Source organism: Talpa occidentalis, unplaced genomic scaffold, assembly GCF_014898055.3.
Source record: "Talpa occidentalis isolate TD23 unplaced genomic scaffold, MPIMG_talOcc4v2.1 talOcc4.9, whole genome shotgun sequence".
NCBI lineage: Eukaryota > Metazoa > Chordata > Mammalia > Eulipotyphla > Talpidae > Talpa > Talpa occidentalis.
The window spans coordinates 116,324,234-116,342,841 of record NW_023605305.1 but is presented as its reverse complement, the minus strand read 5'-3'; the positions used below and the strand labels follow the sequence as shown (position 1 = coordinate 116,342,841).

The following is an 18,608-nucleotide window of genomic DNA, read 5'->3' as shown; positions in this document are numbered from 1 at the left end:
GCCTGACGTCCACAGTGTGTTAATTGCCCACAGCTCTGTCTCCCCCATACATCACTGAGAAGCAGCACCAGCCCCTGACAGCCCCAGCCTCTTGGCACCGCCACCCCTTGGTTCCCCTCCGCGGCGGGACAGCCAGACCTAAACATGCACTCCCCTATGGTTTCTCATTCTTGACAGCTGAATGAGAAAGCAAGGCAGTGCCATGCCAAGTCGCGTTAAGCTCTTCATCACTGTAAGTGTTTGATATAATTGTGGCCGCAGACTTCCTTCCTAGTTACATTCTAATTTTGAAAAATAAATATGCACAGATCCCCCAGTAATGACTCTTGCTGCCCTCAGCAGTTCTCCTGGCACAGCTCTGGAGAGGGGAGGGGAGGGCGGCGCTGGAGGGCAGAGGCTGGGCGAGGGAAACATGCATATGTCAATAGTTTGCCATCAGGCAGACGTCATGCTAGGCCTGACACATGTTCTCTCGGTTCCTGAACTCACAGTCTGGTGGAGAGCGATGGGGGGTGACAGTGAGAACAGCAGTGAGGAGAGCAGGAGCTAGCGCCTCTGAGCGATGGCTCTGGGGCAGGGCTCGGCACACCCCCCCGTTATGTCCCTCACAGGCCAGCCCTGTGACAGCCCTGGACCTTCGCACACAGGCAGCGCACCCTGCTTGAGAAACAGCTGAGACTCAGAGAGCGAGGCGGCTTCTCCAGGAAACACCCTCACAAAGTGGGGAGCGAGCGTCCACTACATGATCCCCCTGCCCTCGCCTAGACAGGACAGGCTCCGTGCTGTCTGTGAGCCGCACGTGCCTCTACACCCACCGTCAGCTCACGCCCTTTCAGTTCTGTTCCCCCGGGGGACAAGGACTGGTGGGCACTGAAGACCAGCGGGACTTTGGTGGAGAGGAAAGAAAGGCGTTTTGGGGAGGAGAAGGCAAGCTCATGGCTCCATGGAAGGAACGACATGGCGCCCGTGTCTCTGGGGTGGGGAAGGTGCCAGCCTGGCCTCTTCTGGCCCTGCCAGTCTCAGCCTCCGTCTGGTGCTCCTTCCTCCCCTCTGCATCGACATCAGTCTGCACAGAGCGCAGCACCAGGCAACAGCTTCACGCCAGGGTGTGACTCCCTGGCCACGCCCAGCTCACGCACATGCTCAGTGTCTGCTGACTAGAGGTTTCTCCTGCCAACGTTTCTCTAACCAAGAGCAGAGGTCGCACTCAATGTCCCCTGGAGTCTCTGTGCAGCCCCCACGCGTGAGGGCCAGAGGCAATCGCACGCCACTCAACCCAAGGCCACGGGACACTCAGTCCCCAGCCCCGAGCCGAGCATGGGAGAACAGGGCACAGGTAGCGCACGGCCTGCCCTCAGGAGTCCCCTGTCCAGGAAGCAGGCAGTGACCGCGCAGTGTGAGGGCACCAGTCCGAGGGGGGCCCGGAGCAGGCCCCCCCACCTTCCGCACGCGCAGCTCCTCGGCACCTCCTCCCGCCCCACTGCTCACCTCAGCCGACCCAGGCACCCCGGGTGGAAAGAGGCTTATCACCTCTCTGGAAAATTCTCATCTGCCAGAGCTTTAAAGGCTTGGGTTTCATGACTGCTAATTAGAACTGTCAACGGAGCAGAAGTCATGCAGGAAGTGGGATCTCTTAGAAGAAAAAGGAGAGGCTCAGAAATTACTTTGGCGATTTTCAGAGTGATTGATGAGGCGTGTCACTGATGATTTTATTAATCTCTTTGTCAAATATGCTGACAGAGAGCTAATGTTCTCTATAAAAAGGCCGCACACACGTGCCAGTCCTGCTGATCCCTAGTCTGGGGACACATGGAGGGTGTAAACAGGGAACAAGGGTCTGGCATCTGAAGTGTTTTGTTTTGGGGGTTCAATCCATGGGTCACCTGCAGAGAGGACTTTGGGACAATCATACTTGAAGCCCCCGTCCCCACCATCTGGTTGTTGGTGATCCCGTGCATGGGTGAGGAGGACTCTGCCAACAGGTGGCACAGGAAGCAGAGAGAGGAGACGAGCCAGGGGCCTGGAGCAAGGGCACAAAGGGGCCGTGGGCATACGCAGACGAAGGAGATGCGGCTACAGACACAGTGGAATACTACTCAGCTGCGAAAAAGATGGACTCTTGTCATTCACAACAGCATGGATGGAACTAGATAGGACAATGCCTGCCCCGCAGGCGTGCCCTTGAACTGCCAAGGTCCCAGCTGACAAGGGAGGCGGAGCCACGAGACACAGAGGCCAAGCCACTTGGCCAAGATCACACAGCCAGTGAGAGAAGAAGCGGGCTTGGAGCCCAGGATGGACAATCCAGAGTCTAACACCGGAGCCGCTGTGCCCCGCTGCCCGCGTGTTACAGACACTGCTGGCCCCACCTGAGAGCCGGAAGTAGAGCAAGTGGCAGGCAAAGAGAGGGGCTGTGACCAGCGCCAGCTGTGAGCCTCAGGCCCCGGCCCTGCTCCCACCGAAGCCCGGCTCCCTCCAGTGTGACTTGTTCTAGGACCTGCTTTTCTTGCCTCCTGGCATACCAGAAACTTCTTTCCACGCCATCTTTGTTGCTGAATCTCCGTGGCCGCGTCTGCCAGGTGGAGCCTGCAGAGACCAGGTTGGCTCTCGCCCGTGTTCAGCGCCCACACCTGCCCACGTCACGGGAGGAGGCTGGGACGCAGCAACAGGCAGGGGCTCCGTGGCTCCCGAGCCACTTGTGTTTCCGTCGCCACTCAGAAGGGGCTGAGTGGCGCTCCGAGGACATGATTGCGGGGCTGTGGGGGCAGGGCAAGGCCCCCTCCCGGGGTACCCACCCTGCCAGCTGGCTAGGGACACACGGGGGAAGCAGTGGGCGTGCAGGACGCTGCAGGCTGAGAAGGCGCTGGCCCCGGGAGGAGCTTCAGACGGTTATTTTAAGGGGTTGCCTCACCTTCGTTTGCCACCAGACCCGGTGCTTTTCTGCAGCCACAACTCAGAAGATGCGACTCTGGGGACTGTGGAGGCAGGTGTGCTGGCCCCCGAGGCACGCAGCCCCACACCTGGCTCCCGAGGCCACTGGGCCTGCCCCTCTCCTCGGGAGCAGCTGGCAGATCTGCAGGCCGTGGGCGCTCTCAGGAGGGCGCTGGGTACAGGGAAACCATATGCTTGGTGTTATGGGCTGGCCAGCCAGCAGCAGGCTATAAAAAGAGAGGCTTCTTCTAAGAACTTAAACGCAAAAACGTGCAGGAAGTCCCGGGTAGCGCCGTGTGCAGCCAGATGTTCCCGCATCTAGGAACCGGGGGGTATGCCTGGGCCTGAGGAGGGGCCTGGGTGGGAGTGGGCCCTGGTCAAGGCCGACTGCCTGCAGCACAGAGAAGTCACCCAGGGCCCGGGGACCTGGGCCCACGCCCGGCTCTTGGCTTGCTCTGTGGCTGATTAAGCCAGTTCATCCCTGAGCCTCGCTCTCCCCTCGTATCAAAGGAGTCAGCAGAGGGAAGAAGGTCACCCCAGATGGGGAAGCAGGGCAAGTCCTGGCTGGAAGAGGACAGGAGGAGACACAGAGTCGGGAGCCCTGGAGTCTCAGAGCACGGGCCAGCTCTGGGGGACACACTGTGGACACAGTGGAGTTCTTGCAACTGCGCCCCCCACACCTCAGCACAGGCTGTCCAGACTCCAGGAAATACTTTTCCTAGTTCAGAATGCTCACAGCCAGCCTGCCCCACACAGCCCAGTGAAATGGCCCCTCTTCCAGGATGTCTTCCCAGATTTTCCCAGTTGGACTTGCCTCTCCCATCTCTACACTCAGTCACCTGGAGACTCCCCGCACTGCTCAGCCCTGCCCACCTGTCAGAGTCACCCCTGCGAGGGTCCCCTCGAGGATACACCATCGGTGCGTCCCAGCAGGCGTGGTGGTCAGTGCTGACCCGAGCTGTGCCGTCTGCATGTTCAGCGGCACTGACAGAGCACCCATTACGGGCCAGGCCCTTCAGCAGAGTGGGGGACACAGTCGCTGATGCCAAGGAGATCCTGCCCTGCTGAACCCACATTTGAGTGGAGGTTGGCAGACAACAGACGTGAAGTCCATGAACGTGTGATTCTAAACAAATCAGCCCAGAGGCCGGACGGGGCGCAGTTGGCAGAGGTGATACTTAGGGTGACGTGAAAGGAGGTGATTTCTGAACCTGAGGGCAAACGGAGGCGCATGTGGGATGACTTCGGGGAAGTGAGTCCGGGCAGAGCCACTGCACACGTGCTGAGTGGAGAGAACTGGGGGTGACCTGTGTGTCCTGGGAAGCTTAAGCGACGGCAGGGAAGAGGGCCCCGGAAGGACTGAGGTGGGCAGCGTCTGGGTGACCTCACTAAGACGTGGGGATTTTTTGAAAGGGGGTGGCTGGAAAGCCCTCTCTGGCCAGTGTGTGACATGGACGCTGCGGACAAGAGAAGGACACGTGGCCCCCGTGTCCAGCAGGCAGCTGTGTTGTGGTTCCCTGGTGCTTGCTAGTGGGAGTTAAGAACTTACTTAAATGTTTCAGGTTTGAAGTATCAAGCAGTCACATTCCCATGTTCTGAGTTCAGCAGAGGGGCGGGAGGTTTAAATTCTGGAGTTAGTAGCAGTTACGTGCAAAGATCAGGAGCCAAGAAAAGATGGTGCATTGCGAGGATGCAGAGGTGGGGGCCAGGGCTGAGGCCCGGTCCCCAAGCACAGCCGGGGCTTGAAAGCACACAGGAAAGGATCCGCCCTCAAGGCAGGGAGACCGAGGCAAGTCTGGGGCCGACGAGGAGTCTCTCCAGAAATCATCCCCATTACCTCCACCACCATCACCATCCTCACCACCATCGATACCAGCACCGCCGTCCCCACCCACACGGGTGACACAGGCAGCTGTGCCCTGACGTGCCGCGCAGAGCTGCACTTGTTCCCCGACTCCTCCCAACTCACGAGCCGGCAAACACTCTCCAATTTCAGGGGTGGAATCAGCAACAATCAGTAGATTTTCAAAGCAATGAACAGCGTGGCCGGCCTAGGCCCTTCCTGTGCAAACTGGTCCCGACCAGCGGCAGCCACCTGCGTGGGGAGGCCTGCACGCCATCGCCTCCGACAGGCAGATCTGTCGCGCCCCCACGAGCTGCAGGATGCCGGCTGTCTGCGAGCCTGTCCACCCCAGGGTCCAGCTCCACCCACAGCATCGCTGGAACCCAGTGGCCGCAGCTGGGCCAATTACAGTGAGTCACCATCTCCGTGGGGAAGCGCCAGGGAGCGCGGCTGGTGGTGAGGAGCGGCAGACCCGGGCGGCGCCCAGGATGGAGCGGCCACAGCAGCTGGCGGCTGGTGCTTGGCGTTCACCTGGTCTCGCGCCCACGCCTGCCGCCAGGGGCCCTCCCCAAACACGGCCGGCCCACGCCAGCGCAGACGCACAGCTTTCTCCCAGCAGTTCAGAGGCGCCCAGCATTGCCTTCGCGCCTCCATCACTTTCTTAAAAATAACCATTTGACGCAGACGTCAAAGAGAAAGAGGCTGAGCTCATGCCCTCTTGAGAGCTGCTGAATGGAAGCATGCAGGAGGCTCCCTGCTGCCCCGTCCTCTTGGGGGTGACAGGACACGCTTTGGAAATAAAAAGAAAATCCATGTCCAGCTCCTTTGTGGAGATCTGGGGGGAGGTGGGGCCTGGGTGGTCAAAGGCTGATCACCCTTTAATGACTCTCCTCTCCCCACGCCGGCCCCAAGGACCTGCTTCCCAGGACCCCGCCCTGCACAGCCTGCCCGCAAGGCCTCCCCACTCGGCGCCCCGGCGCTCCTGTCCCTAAGTCCCGGGCGCACCTCTGCAGACGGAGACGCCGCAGATTGAAAACAGAATCTCACACTATCCAGTTATTCACTTCCGGAGGGTTACCCCAAAATACAAAAGCACTAACTAAACGTGCACCCCCGTTTTAGTGCTGCATTATCTACAGAAGCCAGGGTGTGGGCTGAGTGCCAGCGGGGTCAGGAGCCCAGCGAGGCGGCGGCGTGAAGACAGGGCTCGCCCCGCCCCGCGTCCTCACACTCCACTGCGGCAGGGCAAGGTCAGGACCCCGGAAAGAAAGACGACGCCTGCAGGGCACAGTGAGAGCCGGGGGCTGGCAGGGAGGGCAGAGGCTCAGAGGGAACCATGTGTGTGTGGAGACTCCGGGAATGGCCAGGCCCCACGCAGCATGACCACCGGCAGGCTGTTCGCACACAGTGGGCAGGCCCCGCTCCACAGCAGCCCCTCCAAGCCTTCATCCAGTCATCGAACCCACGCCCGAAAGGACACCCCGCTGGCAGGCTGGGGGCGCCCATCAGCTGCTTCCACCTCCCGTCAGCCCCGTCAGGCCCTGAGGCTCCTGGGGTGCCTGCCCAACAGAAGAGCACCCTCGGGCAGAGAGGCGCCTGCACCCAGCCCCACGTCCCAGGGCCGCGGGGCTCACCCACCTGGAGGCTGGCTGCTGGCAGCACTGCCCCTCCCGGGCCTCCCCCACCCCGCCCCGTGCCCACGCGCCCCTCGCTCGGCCCACCCTGCTCCTTGGGCATGAAGTCACAGTCAGGACGTGGTCAGTGTGTGGGCGCAGCCACAGGCCTAAGACCCCAGGTCCACTGTGACAGACACTGGGGCTCCGAGCTCAAGGGTTGGGGGGTCCAGAGACCTCGTATCCCCACACCTCACCCGGCGGGCCACCTGCCTCTCAACCCCAGGCCCGGGACTCACCTTCTCTGCTGCGCTCCACCACTGCGCGCTGCCGCTGCCCGCAGGCTCCCGCGTCCCTTTCCCCGCCTCACAGCTGGGCTGGTGCCCAACACCGTCCACGAGGTCTCTGAGGTGGCCAAGGCTTCCCTGAGCGCTCCCCGTGTGCGGGCGCGGGGCTGAGCACCATGCAGGGCGCTGGCATCTGACCTGAGCCCCGGCTTTAACCAGCAGCCTCACTGCCCGCGCCCACCCGCGGAAAGAGAGCGAAGCTCTCGCGTCCACCTGTGCTGGGGCCTCTGCCAGTGATTGGGGCTTAGAAATGACCAGTAGTGCATGCGCTGACCCCGCAGGCCCGCCAGGTCCGCTCACTGCCCAGGCCCACGGGGGTCAGCGCACGCAGGGCTCTCACTCCAGGGCCGTGTGTACTGCACGTGTGGTGGTGAGCGTGACATGACCACGGGCGCTAGATGGCAGCCGGGCCGGTCGCCGCGAGGGGTGGCGCAGAGGACCTGGCCAGACCCTGGTGCTCGCCTCTCCCGACTGGCTTGGACCCTGCGGGGCGTGGTGGGCGGGGCCGCGCAGCTGGGCTCTGGGGCCTCGGTCTGACGCTTCCTCCCTCTGGCCTGCAGGTCGCTGTCCGGCCGCATCGTCGGGGGCGTCTGGTGGTTCTTCACCCTGATCATCATCTCCTCATACACAGCCAACCTGGCCGCCTTCCTGACGGTGGAGAGGATGGTGTCCCCCATCGAGAGCGCCGAGGACCTGGCCAAGCAGACAGAGATCGCCTACGGGACCCTGGAGGCAGGATCCACCAAGGAGTTCTTCCGGGTAGGCGTCCCCGCCCGCACTTCCAGGGGCGCCACGTCACCAGCGTCCGTCTGGGCAGCACAGCGGCGAGCAGCCGGGCACAGGTCAGGGGAGTGGGGCCATTTCTCAGCCCCCAGGTTTCCCGGAGAAACCGCACCTGTGCACCAGGGACTCCACAGCCCCCCACCAGCCCGACCCTGGCCCTGAGGGTGCACAGGGTCACAGGGTGCGCCCCCACTCTGAGCCCCTCTGGGACCTGGTGAGTCAGGGGATGATGTATGGGACCTGATAACCTGACCATGTCGTGTGCAAAATGGCCGGAGCGGGTGGGGATGCTGCAGGCGGGGTTCAGGGGAGGGCACACAGGATCCCTGGGTCAGCTGGATCCAGGGCCAGCACTCCTCTGGGGCACGCAGCTGCTTGGACACCATTTCCATAAAAGGGGCAAACAGTGTCTCCCAGAGAGTCGTGGTGAGAGGAAAGACAGGCACCACGAGGCACCAGAGGGCAAAGGGCAGGGCTGAGGCCGTGTCGCCCAGGGTTTCCGGGAACCCCGAAGGGTGGGGTCACCGCCTGGGACAGAGCATGCAGGGCCAGGTTGGGCCCGGCCAGAAGTCGCCGAGGCAAGGGAACAAACCCCCCAGACCTGTGCGGTCTGGGCTCCCTGGTGGGAGACCATGAAGCCTCAGGCTGCCCGCAATCCTCGGGAGCAGCTTCCATTCACTCTCCCTGGAGACCCAGAATCCTCTTGGCCCAAGTATCTCGGACCGTCTGGACCCAAACAACCGGAGGGGTCATTAGTACTTGGCCAACAGCCAACGAGGCCTGCCGGGGAGTGACCTGCCAGGCACGTGCACGGGGGCACACACTGCGTGTTGTGGGGAAGTCGCCCTCACACGCACCTGTCACCTGCACGCTGACCGTGCACGGAGCCCAGCGGCAACTGGGGGGCACTGCCGACGTGGACGGCGTGTCCAGCACCCGGCCCAGGTCCGCCTGCCCCTGGGGGAGGGGACCCCCTTGGGGAGGAGCACGTGGGAGAGGGCTGACCACGGGCCTGGGTGTGAGCCTTCTCTGGGCAGGGTCAGCCTCTCGGGACCTCCGCGGTGACTCAGCGGCCGGCACCCAGCGAGGCTCTGGCACGGTGGGGGCACCCAGCAGGCAGGCGGAGCGATGCCTCTGGGGACAGGGCAGCTCCGGCCAAGAGCAGGGCCCAGTGTTCCGGCCTCTGCACCGGACTCCGGAGCTCACTGAGGCCTGAGCATTGCTCTGGGAATGGAGAGGCCTCAGAATGTTCTGGACTCTGACCAGGGGTCGTGGCCGGTGAGCAGAGCACGTGGAGCACGTCACCGCAGCGAGGTCCATGTGCCCTGCCCAGGAGCTGGTGGGGGGCGGGGGCGATGGGGGCAGGACAGCCACACCCAGGGCCCCAAGGCCCCTGCCCCAGCAGGCAGCACTTACACGGTGAGGCCGGGCCTTCCCAGACGGCCCCAAGCTCCTCAGGGCTGCCCCAGCAATGCAGTCACGCCGGGGACGAGCTGCCCAGCCACCTCCACACGGCCACAGGCGGGAGGGACCCCAGTTCCGTCCCTCTCCCCACACGTACGAGAAGGAATGACTGCGGTGGCTAAGCAGCTCCGAGCTGTCCTGTCCTCTCTGCGTCTGCCAGGGGTCCCCCGCAGACCTTGCGCGAGCCCCCGCTGCCCGTGCTGGCCCTCACCGCCGCGCTGCCCTGTCTCCCGCCAGCGGTCTAAGATCGCCGTGTTCGAGAAGATGTGGACGTACATGAAGTCGGCGGAGCCGTCCGTGTTCGTGCGGACCACGGAGGAGGGCATGATCCGCGTGCGCAAGTCCAAGGGCAAGTACGCCTACCTGCTGGAGTCCACCATGAACGAGTACATCGAGCAGCGCCGGCCCTGCGACACCATGAAGGTGGGAGGTAACCTGGACTCCAAAGGCTACGGCATCGCCACGCCCAAGGGCTCCGCCCTGAGGTAAGCGCCCGGGGCCGCCCGGCTCCCTCCCGTGCGGAGCCCCCACGCAGGACCTGCGGCCCGCCCCGAGACGTCAGCCCCGAGGTGGGACGCGCCCGGCTCGGCCCGCGGCCTCGCTGTCCCTGTGCCGGCCCCGGCTCCCCGTGCTGCCCGCGAGACCGCGTCCTGTCTGTGACCGCCCACCGTCCTTCATCAGACCCACCCGCCCGGCCCGCGGCTCTCTGGCTCTCGCGGGTGGTTGCGCGCGTCGGCCTCCGAGAAACACCAGCACGCTGTCCACGTGGAAAATCAAAAGGGGGGGACCCCGAGACGCAGGCTGGGGCCCCGTCCCAGAGCAGGCGCTTGGCAAGAAAGAGGCGACTGGCCAGGGCCCGAGCAGGCCTCGGGGCACTCAGCACCCCCGTCCACTCGGTCAGTCCTGCAGACATGCAGCCGGGAGGCCAGGACCCGCTGCTGGGATTTACACACCACACATACACACTCACACACACACACATTTACTCACACACTCCCGACACACACCCCCGGCAGGCTGCCACCACCCCTGCCCCCACGCCGAGGCAGAGCCAGCCTCCCGATGCCCTGGACACAGGCAGAGCGTGGCCCGCCAGGGACGCCCACCCCGGGGAGACCCAGGCAGGCCTTGGGAGCGTGAGGAGCGGGCGCCCCAGAGGGGCCGACATGCACCTGGCAGTGACCCCGCCCCCGCTAAGTTAGGATGGTCTTCGCGTTCTGTGGGTCACAGAAATAGTTTTTGAAACTGCTCAGCCCTGTTCACAAGCGGCCACCTCTTCCCCAGCGTGACCCAGACATAAGTCCTCTCCGTTAGTCTCCAGGCCGCGCCACCGACTTCTCTCTGCCTGAATGGGGGGCTCTATGGGCTCCCAGGGGGACAGGCTCCTGTGTCCCGCCAAGTACTCCCCACCTCTTGACCCTCCAGAGTCAGGCCCGCACTGTGGGCCCTGTGGCCCAGACCTCGCCCCCAGAACACACACAGCTTCTGCACACGGGCGCCCCGCCTTGGCAGGCCGGAGGACTGGTGTCCAGGCCGGGTGTCCCCTGAGCTGGGCCGCAGCCCCGATGGCCAGAGGCTGTGCAGCAGCCGGAGGCCCCTGGTCTCACCCGCGGCAGGAACAAACCCGCAGACGGGCAGGGGTCGGACGCTGATTTTCCATCAGGACAGCGGTGCCTCTCGGAAGCAGACGCTGCCCCGGGGTCTCTGCATGCCTGGGGTGGGCGAGGGCTGCGTGTGTTTGCGAACCCCGAGGCTGTGATGCAGACCTTCCCGGCCAGTGCCGCGACTGGGGCAGCGGGAGACGCGCGATCAGGCCTCTCCCCTCAGCCTCCGGCCGGATGCACCCCTGGGCAGACGCGCTGTCTTCTCTCGAGGACGAGCGCCCTCCCGTGAGACACGTGTCTTCACGTTTTCTAAGCGGGAAGGTGGCCCCAGTTTACCAGCCCACAAAGGAACCACTCCAATTGGCCTGAGCGAAAATCTCAGCGACGCTTCTCGTCACACACCCCTGCCCGCGAGGCGCCCCTGGGCTGCAGGCCCCCGTCGGGCACTGGCGTGAGCTGGTCTTTGCCTGTCAGTGCTCCCTGAGGTCGTGCCGTCCTCGCCATCTGTCTGTCTTGTCCGTGCCAGACGTGTGAGCCAAGGGGCCCGGGCCAGGGGCCAGGGCTGCTTCCTGCTACGTGAGGGGCCCGGGGCTGGGAGGGCGGAGGGGTCTGGTCCCCACTCCCAGCCTTGCTCGCAGAACCTCCCCGGGTCTCCTCTTTGGGGGCAGAGGTGAGATCTCGGGGGCTGCCCCAGGCCCGCAGTCAGGGCCTTGCGGGAGGGCTGGACCTCTGCGCGGGCCTGTGGCTGAGCCACGACCCAGACAGGCCCTGGAGGAGCACAGGGCTCACGTGAGGGAACTCCAGAGGGCGCTCAGGGAGTGAGGGGGGAGCAGCACTGCCCTCGTCTCCTGTTGCGGCTGCGTCAGCGGGAGCAGGGTCAGGGCACGCAGGCCCCAGAGCCCGACCCTCAGGAGCTGCGGCATGAAAGGGAGGAGGGACAAGGGCAGGGGGCCCCAGCGCGCGGCTGTGGTCACCTCAGAAGGAAGGGACAATGGGCCGGGCGCAGCCAGCCAGCGGTCAGGGGCACGGGCTGGGTGTATGCCCCCTACCAGCTCCGGCCTTTGCTTGAGGACATGGTGGGCAGGGACACGCAGGGGACGAGCGCCGCAGACCTCTGTGTCCCTGCCTGACGCCAACCAGGTTGCACTGATTCCAGCCAGGTCAGAAAATGGGCAGGTAGTGAGTCACCTCCCAAAGGGAATCACTGCCCACTCCTCAGCGTGGCCCCAGGGCACCTAGAAGGTCGAGAAGGCATTGCCGGGAGGGGACAGAGCAGGAAGGACAGAGCCGCCAAGCCGCCTCTTCCTCTGCTCGGAAGGAATCGAGCCATTCCGGGTGAACCCAGGCCCCAGGGCAGCGCATGTCCCTCTCCCTGCACGCCTGGGACACGCACTAAGCCTGCCCGTCCTGCTGGTCAGGAGGGAGGGCATCAGGGCCAGGGTGGTGGGCAGGCTCCCACTGGCAGGATGGGGCCTGGGGCGGCAGCCCCCACACTAGGCCAGTCACGTGAGTGCATCCACGCTGCTCCGAGGCCTTGCCTGGACGTTCTCAACGCACTGAGCTCTCGGTGGGCAGCACCTCGCCTGCCCCAGAGCGTGATGGGAAACACATGTGCTACCCGTGCGGCGCTCAGTCGCTGCTCACACAACAGCTCCCCAGCTCAGCGGGGTGCCAGGCCCTCTGGGAGCTGATTTCAAGTGCCCCCCCCCAGCCTCGGACCCAGATGACCAGTTCTGCAGGTCCAGGGGGCCCTGGTGTGGGGTCACCTGGATTCAACAGCCCAGGAGGTGTGGGGAGCAGCAGAAAGGCTGGCGGGATGGAACCCGGCAGGGAGGCAGGCTGGCGCCCAATAGCCTCAGGTCAAGTCAAGGCCGCCCCAACATTGGTGTGGCCTGGTTGCTGAGTGGCCGACCTTTAGGAGCTGCGCTCTTCACTTCCAGTCAGAGTCACAGCTACTTGTGCAGCTACTTGGGGCATAAGTGACCATTAGTGTCTCACCTCCCTCGGCCCCCCCGACCCTCGCGTCCCCCCAGAAAGTCACTTTGAGTCAAATGCCTTATAAAGCAACTGTTTTCCTCAGAGATGCACATGAGCCCCGCCCTCCCCCCCACACCGCTGCTTAGCAATGAAATGTCTCCCGAGAACAGTCCGTGGTCCTCCCCCACAGAGGACACGCTGGGAAAATGAAGCCCTGGCACTTTGATCTCCCTCCCTCCCCACCCTCGCCATGGTGGATGGCCGCCGCCACTGAGAATAAACACCGTGTCCCAGGGACATGGAGTCCCTTCCAATCGGCCCCTGCGTCCTGACGGGCAGCCAGGACAGTCGTCGCCATGGTAACCCATGAACTCTGCGGCCCGGGCGGGGCCTGATCAGAGACCAGGGCCAATGAGCAGAAGTGGCCTCCCGCGTCCTCTGACAGGCAGGAGAGATCAGTCCCGTGCCCACCCTGCCCACACTGACAGCCGCGAGATCTTGGGAAAAGGTGGGGTGGAGCCAAGTCAGGGCTGTGAGCCCCGCAGAGAGATTCCACCTGAGGGTTCCTGTGACTCGTGACTGGAGGCCCCGTGGTGGAGACCAAGGCTGGATAATCCCATCCCATAGCCTCCTCCTCCCGGGGAAAGGGGTGAAGGCGGCGAGCCCCAGCCCGGGGGGTGGCGGCAGGAGCCGGCCAGGCAGGAGGCCACACGCGTGACTTATGCCTCCTCACCGCGGCCAGCAGGAAAGACCACAATGGCCTCCTCGCAGTCTCCACTCCCTGGAAATGAACTCCCTGGCGCCTCAAGAACGTCACAGCAGGCTCGTGCTGGCTACAAACCCAGAGCTGTCCTGTCTTCCTCGCTCCAGCCCAGCCAGCGGGGCGTCCCGGGGAGCCTGGGGGCTGAGCACAGGGAGCACCCGCTGCCTGCAGGGTGACTGGCTCCGACCAGCCAAGCGCATGGACATGGTGACCGGAGGAGCCGGGACCACCAGGACAGGACGCGCCGGTCCAGCGCTCAGAGCTCCCGACCAAGTCAGACCCGCCCTCCCACCTGCCTCCAGCCAGCACAGCCACCGCCCAGATCGACGGATGCCACCTTGCCCTTGCCGCCCTGCACCCAGGTCAGGACGCCCAGCGTGCTGAGGGGAGCAGCCCTAAGGGAGACAAGGTGACAGCAGAGGTGCGTGATGACACCAAGGTCCATCGCCGGGAGCCCCCAGGAGCGGGCAGAGGAAGAGCAGGAGAACGCTGTGCCGCCCTGGGGTCCCACAGCAGCGGGTGAGGACGCTGGGCCGCCTCCGCCTACGCACACAAGCGGACCATGGAAACGGCCGATGTCAGCGTTTACTGGGCGCGCCCTCCATGCATGCGGCAGGGCCCTCTCAGCCCCGCACTCTCTAACTCACGTACTCCTCAGGAGAGGGAAGTCACTGAAAAACCTTAATTCACAGACAATGACTCGGCTACACAGAGAAGCAGGTGAGCGCTGAGCTCGGGTAGAACAGAGCTCACGCCCGCAGCCCCCGCGGCCCCTGCTGCCCTCCGCCCCCTGCGCTCTGCTGCGGGCGGGCCTGGCAGCTCCCGGGCGTCCCGGGAACAGGCCTCGGCGAACAGGCCAGGGCTGCCCGCAGAGCGCCGCTCGGCCCGCCTGAATATTGTCACGTGCAGAAGTTGCCGGGTCTTCTGCGTTCCGAAAGAATTAGAAATTTCAATTTTTGTGACAACTACTCCAATTTTTGAGTGGCAGTCACAGGCAGCTACAAACTAGTGACAACTGAACCTAACACAGAGAGGGGCCTGCCACAGTGACGGGTGGTGGACGGATGGACGGATGGAAGGTGGACGGATGGTGGAAGGTGGACGGATGAACGGGCAGGCGGGCAGATGGGCGGGTGGTGATAGATGGGGGGGTGGATGGATGAGTACATAACTGATGGATGTACTGGACAGGTGGATGGATAGTTAGATCACTGATGTACAGACAGACAGATTGATGAAGAGATGCGTGGAGGATGAACAGATGACTGACAGATCGACAGACAGACAGACAGATAGGCAAGACCACGCAGGCAGAGATGAGTATCCTGCCCTTCCCCAGGGAAGGAAATCTAGGAAGGCCTCCAGGAGGCGGCAGTCATGACCCAGGCCTTAAAGCAGGGAGGAGAGAATCTATGAGCAAGACAGAGCCAGTGTTTCAGCCGGAAGGCGCGGCGGCACACATCACCACAGGAGTCGCTTCATCCAACAAAATCTCTCCTAGAAGCCAACCCTACACGCGGGGCTGAGGTATAGTGAGTGGGGAGGGAGAGCAGCCAGGAGCGGACCGGGGGCGAGGCCTGGTGCTCATAGCGCCCCCCCGAGTGGCATTCTACCCCCGCTATCGGGAAGACTGTCACTCGTGCCCACACTGGACTTAGTGAAGCATCTCGGGGTGTCTGGCACAGGCCCCACTCCTGCCGCTGCACAGCCTCTGCGTTCAGCGCCAGGTTGGGATGGCATCCACTCAACAGGCATCCACGCACACACGCAGAGAGCAGGCAGACTCCCGTGCCCACGCAGGCCTCTGCCTGTGCAGGTGCGCTCAGCTACAGAGCCAGGATGCATGCTCTGGAGGCCCAGGGACTCGCCCTGCTACAGCCCAGGAGCTTAACATCACTTTGTCACTCAGGAAAGACCCACCAGGAGCTGCTGTGCCGCTGCCCTTCTGGGCACCAGTGAGCTCACGGTGTGGGTGGGAGACAGACGGAGGCACCGGGGGCAGCTTCTGTGGCTGCCAGCCAGGCCTCACACCAGAGGGGTCTCCTGCTCGCTGGGCTCTGGGGGCGGATGTCACATGGTCACTGTGGGCGACCCCAGGCCTGGCTGCAGGCTCTGCAGCCGGGACCACCAGCCCCTCCGCTGAGCCTCTGCCTGAGGCTGGGCCAGAGCGCCTGACCCCACTCTGTCTGCTGCCAACACAGGGCTCGGCGCGTCTCACCGAATACGTCACCTGAAAGCACCGTGGGTGAGCCTCTATCCGCCCCTGCCTGCCACCCGCCTTGCGGTTGTGGCTTTTCTCCATATCACAAAGGAAAACAAGCCCGAATTCACTCAATGTGTCTGCACAGACTTGTCAAAGGGCCCCCCCCCCAACCCCGGGCCCTGCAAGGCTGCCCTTCCTCATTCTCAAGCCGCCCAGCGCCCTTGGCCCAGCAAGAGGGAGGAGGCGCCAGCGGGAGCTGCTCTCCGTCAGCACTTTTGCTCGGAAAACTCAAGACGCCCACGATGGCCCCCACGTCAGTCTCCCGTGACATCTCCATACTGGGAAAGAGCTGCTCCCAGAGGCCCAGCGCCTGGCAGGCCAGTGTGGAGCTAGTTTCACTGTGGGGTTTTCGGTAGGGAAGAGCTGAACGTCAGACTCATACCTCTCCAGCTGCTGTCTGGGGCGCGCTGAGCGTGACCTTGTCCCGACGGCTCCATCGGTGTCAAGTGGCACCGGGTGAGAATACCGAGGACCTTCCGGAAGGACATGTCGCAGGGCAGTTTGCCAGAACCAGAAGCACCCACCTCTATCTCCTAAAAAAAAAAAAGGAGCTCTCACGCCTCACTTCCACACGGAATGTCGAGAAACCAGACGAAGGGCAGGAGAAAGACAAAACTTGCGGCTGAGAGTGGCTCTGGGCACCCAGCGGGGAGGGGTGGGTGAGGGGTCGGAACAGGGATGGAGGAGCACGAGGGGCGGGAGGCCGGGGGGCCGTGGTGGGAGAGCCACGGGGACCGCCCCGAGGGGGACGGCGAGGGCGTCCAGAAACACAGGATGACGTAAGAAAACAACAACAAAGAGAAGGGAGAAGGGGGGGGCAGGAGGGGGACAGAGGAGAGGAGGCAAAGGCGGAGGGCGCAGAGGGGGACACCAGCCTCGCCCCTCCTCATGGCCCGGCCGGCCGCATCCTGGGACACGGCGGCTGCGAGCGTCTCACAGGCTGCCCCGCTCTGGGCTTGGAGGATGGGGGTCCTCAGGGGCGACAGCTGTGTGCAGAGTCTCAGTTTCAGAAGGGGCGAGTGGGAGGAGCGCTAAGCAGAGGGCACCTGGGGTGCCGCGGACCAGCACAGCAGTAGACGATGAGGCCGTCTCAGGGTTGAGAGACTGCGCAGGGTGGGCAGGGATTCAGCTAAGAAATGACACACAGACACACTTCAAGAGAGAGTGTGAATCTGAGTGCGCTTTAATTAAGCTAGTGGTCAGTATATATATGTTTTTTCTAAAGGCATGGGAACAGCGAACATCAAAGAGATCGGTTTGCTCATAGGCTTAGCTTAATTGACAGGGCAGGGATTTGTGTCCGAAGTGACACCTGGACCTAGCCGCATTCCTGGTTGGACAGGCTGTTCATTCTTTCTACTGTTCCATAGAATCGTTTTCTAGTTGCACTAACTATCACTATTACCTACTCATGTTTACTCATAATTGTCATGGGTGAATTTATTTTATAATGCAGTTAATATCATAGGTACTAAAGTCAAGCACATAATAGAAGATTATTAAACCAACAATTCTATTATTACACAGTGTTTAGTAATGTTTCATTTGCATTAGCCTGTTTATTAAATTACGTATGGTTTTTAATTAGCAATCAATGACCAGAGAAAGGAAAGATTTTAGAGAGACAGTTGTAGCAGAATAAAGTTTGTGGGCCTTGAGAAAGCGAGATAAGGTTCCAGGTGGTCAGCATTTCTTTTAATCATCTCTGTGGCGGCTTCTGGTGGTCGTTCTCTCTTGGCAGGCATTCGGCTTCTCTGCATCTTAGCGAGTTTGCTGTTCCCCTGCGTGCTGGTTCCTTGCCCACGCCGGACCTCAGGGACCATGGCAACAGCCATGAGCCCTGAGGGTCACTGCAGGGGGAGGTGCAGCACTGGGGCACACACCGCGCCCCGCCGCTGGGGAGCCGCGCGCGGGGTGGTGGCCTGGGCCCGGGCCCAGAGCAGCGAGGGCCTCGGGGAGGTGCGCAGACAGCAGCAACCAGACCGCGGCTGGGACTGGGGCGGAGCAGATGAAACAGAGCGAGCGAGAGCCTCGCCTCCACCCCACAGCAGCGCCAGCCCCCAGCCCCTGCCCGCTGCTCCGCCGCCCAGGGCCCTTCTCGCCCACCCCAGACACACGCTCATCCACCTGGAAAGATGGGGGGCACTCCCGAAGCTCCTCCTCCACTGGAGCAGCGTGTGGGGAGTGGACTGGAAACTCGGGGTGCTCCCGTACCGCAGCGGGGCCACCGGCACCCGACAGGGCAGCACAGGGCCAGCGGGGCAGCTGCCTGAGCACCGCGGCCAGGGGACCGCGGCAGTGAGGTCACCTCCACACGGGACAGAACATCCCGTCAACCGTGGGGGTTGGCGGTACCAAGAGGACCGTCCACCTTCTGGAAACCTCTGCACACCACTGACCCCCAGCTGGATGCTGTGCTTGGGGCGGGGGGCAGACAGCAGGGCCTTCTGGAGATGGGGACTGACGGCTGGGAGTGGTGAGCAGGGGCCCCACCTTCCCTCTGCTCCCCGAACCCCTTCTCCCTGCTCCCCATTGTCTCCGGCACCCCTTTTCTAATTAGGGCCTTTCTGCCTGCACTGAAGGTGGAGAGGCAGGGAAGAGAGCAGGGGGAGCGACAGGCACCCCGCGCTGCACCTCCCTTGGGGAAAAGCAGGCTCCATCCAGCCCTTCCAGCCCAGGTCGGCGGCTCCCATGCGGACGGCAAGGGGCGGGGGCCGGGCCGGCCCGCAGAGGCGTCGCACAGTCGGGAGAGCATTGCCAGGAGCTGTTAATGGAATTGTTTTCCCAGCTTGAAAATCGCCACATTTAAACGCGCGACGTGGGGTAAGCGGAACCGTGAGCCGGCCCTGCCTAGCGCCAGCTCCAGCCCCTCCTCCGCCTCGGGACCCATATGCCACAGTCTAGTTAGCCGCCCGGCGCCCGAGAGCATAAATAAAAGGTAATGGCCGCGGTTGGCAGAGCTCCTGCCCGCCGCAGTGGTGTCCCGGGGAGGCCGCACCTGCTGATGGTCCCCGAGCGCC

The 18,608-nt window shown here is 63.3% G+C and overlaps 1 protein-coding gene across 3 annotated transcripts in view; it reads left to right on the top strand.

Annotated features, from left to right (window-relative positions):
* The window catches only part of GRIA1 (glutamate ionotropic receptor AMPA type subunit 1), a 122,335-nt gene that overhangs the window by 92,025 nt on the left and 11,702 nt on the right, over positions 1-18,608 (top strand). For all 3 annotated transcript variants that reach the window (XM_037501273.1, XM_037501274.1, XM_054691785.1), the window contains exons 12-13: positions 7,295-7,493; positions 9,219-9,466. In XM_037501273.1, coding sequence (XP_037357170.1) covers positions 7,295-7,493; positions 9,219-9,466 — 447 coding nt within the window. The remainder of the gene's footprint in view (positions 1-7,294; positions 7,494-9,218; positions 9,467-18,608) is intronic.